The 11,051-nt window shown below is 36.7% G+C and overlaps 1 protein-coding gene across 1 annotated transcript in view; it reads left to right on the top strand.

The window, feature by feature from the left end:
* Nucleotides 1-11,051, top strand: part of ULK4 (unc-51 like kinase 4) — a 619,976-nt gene that overhangs the window by 204,527 nt on the left and 404,398 nt on the right. Inside the window, exons 29-30 of the mRNA XM_023515932.1 lie at nt 1,452-1,503; nt 1,604-1,748. Of these exons, the coding sequence (XP_023371700.1) occupies nt 1,452-1,503; nt 1,604-1,748 (197 nt within the window). The remainder of the gene's footprint in view (nt 1-1,451; nt 1,504-1,603; nt 1,749-11,051) is intronic.

Genomic DNA, 11,051 nt, shown 5'->3' with positions numbered 1-11,051 from the left:
CACTGTCAGATAAAGACTTTCTTTTTGTACCATCTTTTTCTTTACCAGCTTTTTGGGAATTAAGAAATGCTTCAATTAACTCTGGACAATCTAAATTTTCTTCAGGTTCCCAAGTATTATCAGCATCTGTAAATCCCTTCCACTTCAGGAAATACTCCACCTTCCCATTTACTACTCGTCGATCCAGAACTTTTTCCACCACAAATTCTTCAGGCTCTGCCTCTTCAACCTTTTTACTCTTTCCATTCTGCTTCTTTCCCATTTTTTGCAACGTAGTTTTATTGGAGGCCATTTTTTATTGCAGACTTGAAGAGCTATTATTCACCAGCTCCGAGCTCCTCCGGGTCGCGAATCTGCAGCGTCTCAGGAAAATTTTTTAATGATAGTAGTTGACCACCTCCTTAAGTTGTCCTAATTTATTTTTTTATTAGATCATAGCTGTGTACATTGATACTGTCATGGGGTACAGTGTGCTATTTTTATATACAATTTGAAATATTCTCATCTAACTGGTTCTTAATTTTTATAGATCGGACATGCACCATATATACATGTATCAGTACAATAGGCCTAGTTCCTTATGTTGACTAGTTACAGTCCCTTGGGTGGTCTACTTATAAAGGTTCTACTCATATATTCTTAATAAGGGCCTTTTATAAACCATCTCTTTAAAGCTTATTACATGAAATGAAGATGGAACAGGCCACCAACCATGTCTGGGGTTCCTTACCTGTGCAGGGCATTGTTTCACTGTTGAGACAGCAAGATACTACTGGGTTTTCTGGACCTTTATCAGTATAGGTATACCAATAGGTGTTTGTTGTCACCTAGATAGTTCATCAGATGAAACAATGGACTTCAAAGTTAGTGATTTTTCCTTTCTGCATTTGTATTTTGGAAGAAAAAAATGTTATTTTGAGTTAAATTTTACACAATATTTTATGTGCTCTGATGTAACTGGGATGTCAGAAGGGTGGTTTGTATAGTAGATTGACCCATTTTGAGTGTATTTCTAAAAATAACCAAGATTAACTGTCATAGTTCTTTGATGAAACATTGGAATTATGTATCTCTTTTTCTCCCCAACATTTTGATTGTTGGTTAAACTTAAGTAATTAGCACTGGCTTATACATATTAAGTTGATAGTTTAATGCCAACATATACCAACCAGATTTTGTGTTATATACAAAAGTTACATTTATAAACCCTGAAAGTTTTCAGAAATTACTATTTTGATTTTCATTAAGAGTCATCTTGACCTGAGGACGTTTTCAGAGTTAAATGAGCTTGGTGATGTATTAAATGTCATAGGGAATTTAAATCCGGGATAAATTTAGCTGTTGATGTTTTTACTCTCCTTTGATGAGTGATTCTGTCCATGGAAAAAACCTAGATGGTGATTGGTATCAGTTTTGTGTTGATAGAGATTTGAACCAAGTCTTCCTTTTAGGTTATTGATTATATCCTTCCACCCTTGGTCTCCCTGGTTCAAAGCCAAAATGGTAAGTGTGACTGTACTGGCAAGAATTGCATCAGTTCCATACTCTGTTTTCATTCTATCTTGATGTAGTCACAGTCCTGGTATTTCTTTTTTCTTTCAAGTGGAATGGAGACTCTTCAGCTTGCGGTTGCTCTCAGAAACCACATGTCTACTCGTGAACCAGGAGGTTGGGGAAGGTGAGGAGGCAGCCAGTGTTGATTCTGACAGCAATCTGATGGCCCTCCTTAGAGATGTCTTACTTCCCCAGTAAGTATCGTGCAGCTGTACTCTTGCAGAGAAGGGTAGAATGCCCAGGAAGTTCGTTTCAAACCAGGTTTAATGATGGGGTCAGAGTCTCAATGTCTTTGTATTTATGCACACATGCTTGTATTCTCTTTATAAAAGAGGTCTAGAAACAGAGGCAGTAACTGTTACACAAAGGAATCTCAGTCTGTCTTCAAAACATCCAGTCAGAGTTTAATCTGTTTTCTGCCAGGCTCATGACTTTGAAGTTACACAGATTTAAGGATATTCCTGGCTCAAGGGGTAAAGTTTATGATTCAAGATCCATTATCACAAGACTACTGGCACAGAAAATTGAGACTTTCCATGGCTCTACTCAGAAATAATAGAGATTGAAGGATGTCTTCCTTTCCCCCCATCCCCACTGTTGGAATGGAAATTAGATTTACTTACAGATGGAGTTTTGGTGGGGGAGGGATGGGTTAGGTAAGGTGGTAGAACAGGTAATAAGTTAACAGAAAGGGGTTTCTTTTACTTCATTGCTTACATAGCAAATCTACAGCAGGATAGTTACTGAGACCACTCAATGTAAACACGCAAAACTCCAAAATGGTACTTTATGTAATTAGAGAACACTGTCACTTTTTTAATTTGTTAACTTACTTTTTTCGAAGACCCTATTTCCAAATATTTCTCAAAGTAATTTAAGTTTTAAAAAAGTGTATGTCATACATCACTCTCAAAGACTTTTTACAAAATTGGTTGAGGAAGGTAAGGCACCTTTTCCTAAGTGTGCACCTGTTCTGTGTCAAGCCTCCCACAGGCCGAGGAAGCCTATCTTGTCTGGCTGAGGCTTGATGTGTGCAGCGGTTTGATTTGTAGGACCAGCCTCTTGGTTTTTTCATTTTTTTTTTCCTTTCTACACTTCTGCAGTTGCTTTCAGAGAGATCACTGATAATGAATATGTACAGGAAGAATAATTTTGAGTCTTTCCAAAGTAAGAAAATTGTTTTCTATATGAAAAAAATTTTAAACTTTGTCATATGGAGCTTTCTCAGTGATTAAGTATCAGTGTCAGTTGTATTTGTTATATATGAGTGTGTACGTATATAGTTTACCCTCATGCAGGTTCAGTAAAAGATTAAAGCATTCTCCAGTGGGATTACTTACTTCTTTTAATGCCATCTTACATTTGTAAACTTTCACATACAATTGTATCCATCTTTCTGATGAGAAAATGCCTAAAAATACAGTTTTAGCATAAAATGTGATATTTAAAAGGTGGATTTTTTTGATATCTGGTATCTAAAGACATATAGAGAATCATTTTTCAGAACCTAAGAAGTGCTCCCACAATAATAGGGACTGGATCTACTCCAATGGGACTTCATAGTTTAGTAAGTGCTTAACAGCTCTGCAAAGCTGAAATAAAATTTCTTTACATCTGATGTCTCGACCCAGTTTTGGAACAGTTTGTAAAATAAAAAGTCTTCAAATTCGGTGCTCCTCTGTTATTCATTTGAGCTGGAATAAATAATTAGTTTCTTAAAAGTGCGTCTTTATCTTTTCCAGAGAAAGAGGATTAGACAGGAAAATGCACATGTAAACCACATAGCAGTTCAGGAGCATAAATAATGTAGATGAGTTCAAGTTTCTGTTAAACAACTTGAAGTGCATTTCAGATAATGGCATAGGATTTATGGGATGAGATATGGAAGGTTTTCAAAGCTTTTGGGCTGTTGTTGTGAAGCACATGTTTTGGCTCTCTGAATTTCAGTCTCTAGCCCCTAGTTCCTTCATCTACATCACAAGGATAATAGTACCTATCTCAGAAGATAATTGTGAAGATTAAATAGTATGCTTCTTATAAAACACTTAGGGCAATGTGTGGGGCATAGTACATGCTTGACAGATGTTTAGCATCACTGCTGTTATCATTAGGCTCATTCTTTCAATCCTTTCTAGTAATCTTTAAAACGAAGATTTTAATAGTACAATAATAGTGCATTCTCTATAGATGTGAGATGGCTGTCAAAACAGGTGATGTTTATTGTGCCTACCTGGCAAGTATAGTAAGGGCTCAATAAATGTCACGTAAAAATTTTAAAAAATGAAATAAAAGTAATGCATTCATCTAACTTCATCTAAATGAAGTAAAAGTAATGCATTCATCTAACTTCATCTAAATGAAATAAAAGTAATGCATTCATGTAACTCTGGAAAACTAGGGCCTTGGCAAGGAGTTTGGTCTTTGAAGATAACTCTTGGTAATTATACGTTTGGAAATACCAACAATGGAAAATTCATATTCTCCATTGAGTATGTAAATATGATAGCTTAAGAATTATGAAGTTTTTAGAGTTCATGGTAACTCACTTCAGTTTGGCCAGTAGACATAGTGATGTTGATAATTTTGTTAAAGTTTTAATCCTCCTTTAACCTTAAATCATACTTTGGATAAAGCTACTATGAAGGTCTTTTCATGCACTTGTAGAGCGGCCTCCCCAGTTTTTGAACAAAAATATTGTATTAGTCAAGACTTTTATTTGCAAGTGATAACATCCAACTCAAGTTAACTTAGAAAATACATTGCTTATGTAACTGAGAAGTCAAAGACTTGTGCTGGCATCAGATATAGCTGGGTTCAGGGGGTGGATTTATGTTTACAGCCTCTGTGTCTTTCTCATCATCTCTATATTCTGCCTGCAGCTACATGGCTTTGTTCTGAGTTATGCTCCTGTGCTCCTTCCACTTGGTGGTTAAATGGCTCTCACAGCAGTTGGGGGTGGGGTGGGGGGTGGGAGGGGGGTCCCAGAGAAAGGGCAGGTGTCTTTTCTATTAGTTCTGGCAAAATTCCCAGGAAGAACAACAATTTAATTACCATGTAATACCTGTGTTCCAGGTGCTTATTAGAACTGGTGTGTAATGAGAATAAAAAATCAGCAAGAAAACACACCTGTATTAGTGTTTTCCAGAGCTACTGAACAAATAGGCTATGTGTGTGTATATACAAAATAGAGATTTACTGTAAGGAATTGGCTCACACGTTTTTGGAGACTGAGAGGTCCTAAGATCTGTTGGAGACCCACTGGAAACAGGCGTAAGGCCGAAGAGCCAAAGTTTCAGTTCTAGTTTGAAGGCAGGGAAAGACTCATGTCCCAGTTAGAGGTAGTCAGCCAGGAGGAGTTCCCCTGTACTCAGCCTTTTCGCTCTGTTCAGGTTTTCTGTTGGTTGGCTGAGGCCTGCACGTATTAGGGAGGACAATTTGCTTTACTCAGCATGCTGATTCAGATGTTACTCATCCAAGAACACCTTCACGGACCCACCCCGAAGAGTGTTCAACCAAAAGTCTGGGTCGTCTTGGCTCAGTTGAATTGGCACGTAAAATTAACTGTCACATCATAAATACCATGAAAAATAGCTTACTGTTTGAAGTAATACATTAATATAAAACAATTACTTGTTTGCAATGTGCATGATTTATATTCTGAAGAGGTAAGCTTTCAATTGTGAGGTAAACGTTACGTAACTATTTGTTTTGCTTAGTGCCTGCTATATGTGCATTATAATACCATTATAGAGAGACGATGTTTAAGTTTGACCTTGAAACGTGTGTATAACTAGATAGCAAGGGAATAGACACCTCAGGCAAAAATGGGGAAACCAAGATGTGGAAGAGGCAGAGTTCTGGACAGTAAGTGGACTGGCTTGTTTCCAGCAGAAATCTCTGTGTGAGAGTTACATGAAATAGTGAGAAAAGAATGGTTTCTGCCTTCCGTCAGCTCATTTATTCATCCAGTGCTAAATGCATCTTATTTCACAGGCATATTTCTGTTTGGAAAAATAAACGATCAAGATAGACATAGCTTTGTCTTTATGGAACTTACTCTTAGAGCCAAAAACTTTAGAACATTTTTTAGCCGAAGACATTTGTAAGTCAGGTAAATAAAAATGTTTACTGAAGCATTAAATATGGAAGTCACCTTTCTTAAATTATAGGTTTACCTAATATTAATCTGAAGGGAGCATGGGTTCATTTTTCACAATTCACCCATTTAACTTTCTAAAGCTCAGAGTTTCTCAGCATTCTATGCCCTTAGGACACTATTTCCCAGGACCTGCCTATTAATATCTCAGAACTTTAGTGGTCTGTCCCTCTCAATATTGGAAATGCTATTTAATTAAGAGCATTTTCACTAAGGTCAAGAACAAAAAAAGGTTACTCAGTATCAAAACTTTTGTAATTTTGGATAATAAGTATTAATAAAATACAGGAAAATTCAACTCTGATATCTGTTGATGTTCTATTGATACGTAACAATTTTCCACACACTTAGTGGCTTAAAGCAGCATGTATTGTTAGGTTGCTGTGCTGTAGGCCGAGACTCAGACACAGTATGACTGGATTCCTGCTCAGGTTCTCACGCTGAATCCTTGTCTGGAGGTTCTGGGGAGAAATCTGTTGCTAATTGTGTTTGGGTTGTTGGCGGAATTCAGTTTCTTGTGGTTTGTGTTATTTTCTTAGGGTTGCTGTAACAAATTACCCCAAATGGGCTTAAAATAGCAGTTTGGGAGGCCAGAAGTCTGAAATCAGGGTGTTGGCAGGGTTGGCTTCTCTGAAGGAGAATCCGTTTCTTGCTTCTGTCCCAGTTTCTGATCCCCGGCAACCCTTGCTTTCTGGCAGCATCACTCCAGTCTGTGCCTCTGTCTTCACACAGCTTTCTCCCCTTGCCTTTGTGTTTCGGTTTCCCTCTGCCTTTCTTTTATGGGGACAGCAGTCATTGGATTTAGGACCCACCTGGACTCAAGGATGATCTTATCTCACAGTTCTAAACTACATCTTCAGAGACCCTTTTCTAAGTAAGGTCGTGTTCACGTGTTCTGGGTATTAGGATTTGGGTGCATCTTTCTTGAGGCTGTTATTCATTCTACTACGCAGTTATAGGATCACAGTACCCAGATCTGTGCTGCCATCAGTTCTTTGGGGTACCTGCATTTCTTCTCAGGTATGCCCTCCATCTTCAAGCTGGAAACAGGTTGTCAAATACCCCTACACGTTTGGAATCTCTCTGACTTCTGCCACCATCTTGAGGATACTCTGCTTATTAAAGTTGGCAATTTTGGCCATTGGTAATGTTCATGTAGTGGCTCATGTATTAGGATTGCACTGTGGACTTGGCGGGTATGCCCTCACTTCCTCCTCCTCTTCCTTCTTTTGGTTGCCCTTCTTTCTTTAAGATAGTCGAAATGTCAGTAACATTACTGAGTTATCTGTGTGATTAATGAGAAAAGGTTTTTTTTCTTTCCTGGGAAGAAAGATAATACATATACTCAGAAAATGACCATGATTTCTTTTCAGCTGTGAGACAAGATTTAATTTTGAAGGTTTATGTAGAAGAGAGGAGGAATTATTTAATAGAACTTAAACCCAAATTGACCTTATTAATTAAAGTTAGCATCTCTCAAAAGTTTAATATCAGAGTCATTATCAATGAAATCTTAGTATTGGGAGTAGTCTTATGCTGACTATTTGAACAGTTTTTTTCTGAGACATGTTATATAAGGTGAGGACATTTCTTTTTCCGTATTTAACCATAAATGGGAATAGATCCTTCACATAGGATCATAAGCAATAAGATCATTGCTTATTTTGGGGGAGCAGGAAATTTTAATATTCATATAAATGTAAATCTACTTTATACTACAGTATGTGATTAGGCATTTGTAGTTTAAGACTCTTCTTCCCTCCACCTCCTCTCCTTCCAAGTTAGTTTATTCAGTAAATATATATTGAGTGTCTTCCATGTGCCAGACACTGGGGCTGTAGTGGGGAATAAGACCGAATCTCTTTCCTTCAGTGAGTTTGCATTTCAGTGGGTGAGATAGCAGTAAACAAACACATCTGTGGGATGACTTCAGCTAATTAATTATGAGTACTGTGCAGGAAAACAGTGTACTGGGAGAATGAAGGCTGGTAAGGGGAATAAGGGAGGGGCTGTTTTAGACAGGATAGTCAGGGAAAGTTTAAGTGATACAGAAAGCCATGGGGAAAATTTGCTATACTATTTACTTTTGGTAGACTGGAATGGTTTTGCCAGCATGAATTTTAATTTTATATTTTCTTTTAGCTTTGAGTGTTTGTATTGAAACGGGATTGTGCTGATATAAATGTGCTTACAATAGTTTAATGACGGTATGGCATTCAGCATTTCTCTCTTGGGGAAAATGAGTGTAGACTTTCTTTTTTGAAATTCTCTTGTGACCTATAAAATCATCAGAGCCATAATGACTTCATAAAATATTAAGGCTTTGTTTTTAGAATCTGAGAAATATATTCCTTACAAATTAGAATTGTATTTCCTTTTAGGAATAGAAATTTATAAATGCATTCTTTTAGTGGCAAAACACTGTAGGGTCATTTAGCTGTCTCAGGAATAAAGTCCCGTAAAAGTCATGAATGTGACTATCTAATTTCTGTGCTTGTGGCTCAGAGGATGTCTGGATGGTTCTTTCTGTATTGCTTCTCTGTCTCTACAACAAGCTTTTTATGTCAAAATAGGTATGAATCTGAGGATTTTTGATAGGAATCAGAATGGAAAGGAATATTTCATTTTTGCTCTTTCCCTAGAGAATTCTTTTGCAGATAAAATATAACTTGCAAACATTTTTGTGTCTGAAGGAGACATCATAACATTCTACTTTTTTCCTTTTACTTAATCTTTTTATAATGCTTTGAGTCTGTACTTAAGTTGGTACATTTAGGTGCAGTGATTTCCTCCCACCCTCCTGGGATATAATCTATAGCAATTTAAGTTGGGATAATTTTGTAGCTAGAAGCAGTGATGGGACACAAAGATAATGTTCTTTGACCCTTCTGAGTCAGGATAATTCTATCACTTTAGTTTTTTGGATATACTTTGTAAAAGATCATTGTGAAAATTGTTGATCCAAATGAAGAGGCAAGAAGAAAGAAGGACATAACTATCTGAAATTATATTTAACACTTATTTTGAAATTGTATCTATTTTTCTTTTAAACAATTATATGTATATACATCTGTTGGTCTTCCTACATGACTTCATACACTTATGTATTCATTTATTGTAGCCATTTATCTGTTGATGTACTTAAATACTTAAGTATCCATACAAAACATCACCGAGTCACATAGAGCTCAGGGCACATACAAATCACAAGATAGGAAGTCCCCAAGATGATTATTTGTTTGATTTATATACTGTCTCATCTCAAAGTTTTGCAATTGGCTTGAGATGTTACCTAGTTTAAATTTTGGAAGAGACTGTAGGAAATGTCAAAAAAGAATAAGCCATCTACCTTTGTCTCATAGCAATCCAGGGTACAGTCCTTAGCCTGTACCTCTGTGCCTTTGCAGTTGGTAGCCTCCTCTTTTGCTAAACTGGCACATCTCTTTCCTCTGAGCTCTTCAAGCCAGATCTATTTTTATCCTCTGCCAGTTTAGCATTTTGATGCATCACTTTTCTCAGATCCCTGCTTTGCTCAGAAACCTGTAGAACACAACATTTATAGTATTCACCCAGCTATTCAAGACTCTTACTGTTTCTCCTCTTGCCTACTATTTTAAGTTAGTATTTTTCTGTTCTACTCTATGGTTTCTCCATTCCTGGAGAAATTTACTTCGAATTTTCTGAAATTTCCTCCGTGGAGCCTGTATGTCCTTCCTACTCCCAAGGATCATTCTGTTAATATCTGTATACTCTGTATCTATACTTACATAACTCTATTTCGTTGGCTGTCTTGTAATCTACTTATTAGCTGTGCCTACATTTAGATTACTAAAAATCCCTTAAACAATTCTCAGTTACCAAACAACTAGGATTTTTCCAGTATTTTATGTTATATATAATGCTGCAAAGACCATTTTTATGGCTGTATCATTGCATGCATCCTGATTTCCTTTTGTTGAATCTCTAGGGTTAGAGTTGCTGTGTCAAAATTTCGATACATATTAAAAGTATTCGATATGTTTTGCCATACTTTTTCAAAGATAATGGACGGTTTGTACTACCAGAGTCTCTGTATAAACTGCTTGTTTTTCTCTACCTTATTAACTCTATATTGCATTCCTGCAGATATTAATGAGATAGACAGTTCCTCTCCCCCCCCAAATCGCTTCTTTGGCTATTTAAATTCTTCTTAGGTGAATTTTGCCTGTTTTTCTAGTAGTGTGTTTATTGTTACTTACAATGGCTCTTTATATAGTAAGAATATTAGCTCTTTGTTTTACCAGCGTTTTGCAAATTTTTTCTCATTTGGTTTGTGATGGCGGTTTTGCTATTGAGAAATATTTAATTTCAAAAAACTATTAATGTATTTCATATTTATTTTACACTTGTCATGCTAAAGAGGACTTTTCATCCAAGACTATGTGAATATTTACTCATTTTAAAAATTTTAATGAAGTAAACATTTCACTTAAAATTTTAATTTATTAGAGATACACATTCATAAAGTACGACTTGACTACTTGGTCTAACTCCCTTTCTAAGATAATTCTTTTCCTGCTCAATGCTAAGTGTCATTTTTCTTTCCTTTTGACTTATAGTCATGCTTTACTTAAGATGGGAATAAATTCCAAGAAATATGTCATTGAGTGGTTTTGCATTTGTGCAGACATTATAGAGTCTTACACTACTAGATGGTATAGCCTATACACACCTAGGCTGTGCAGTATGGCCTGTTGCTCCTGGGCTATAAACCTGTAGAGCGTGGGATGGTACTGAATCCTGTAGGCAACTGAAATACAATGGTAAGTGTTTGTGTATCTAAAATAGAGAAGGTGTAGTAAAAATCTTACAGGCGTGTCCAGACTTTTTTCTGCCACACATTGGAAGAAGAGGAGTTGGGCCATGCATTAAATACACGAACACTAATGAAAGTGGATGAACAAAAAAAAGGTCCATGTGTAATTTTCATGATATCTGATACCACAGGTAAGCAAAACAGTTCTCAAATAATCAGCATGTGGCTTATGGGGTGCAGGTTGGACCCCCTCTCCCCCATATAGTCTGTTGACGCAGCATATGACTGTGTATGTGTATTCTTTATCCCAGCCTACACTTGAAAATTATTGTGGCTTTATAATGTACTTCAGCTTTATATTTGGCAGGATCTTCTTTGTTGTATTTCATCCTAAAGTTTGTTGGATGCATATTCTGGAACAGTCCTTCCCCCTGAATTCTCTTGAATGTAGTCCATTGAGATGCAAATTTGAATTTGTGGCTTAGTCCCTGCTGAATGGACCTCTTCAAATAGTGCCTCCTACCTCCCCTTCACACAATTGGAGAG

Source organism: Otolemur garnettii, unplaced genomic scaffold (assembly GCF_000181295.1).
Source record: "Otolemur garnettii isolate 467f Iridium unplaced genomic scaffold, OtoGar3 scaffold00082, whole genome shotgun sequence".
NCBI lineage: Eukaryota > Metazoa > Chordata > Mammalia > Primates > Galagidae > Otolemur > Otolemur garnettii.
This window is presented reverse-complemented; position numbering and strand designations above follow the sequence as displayed.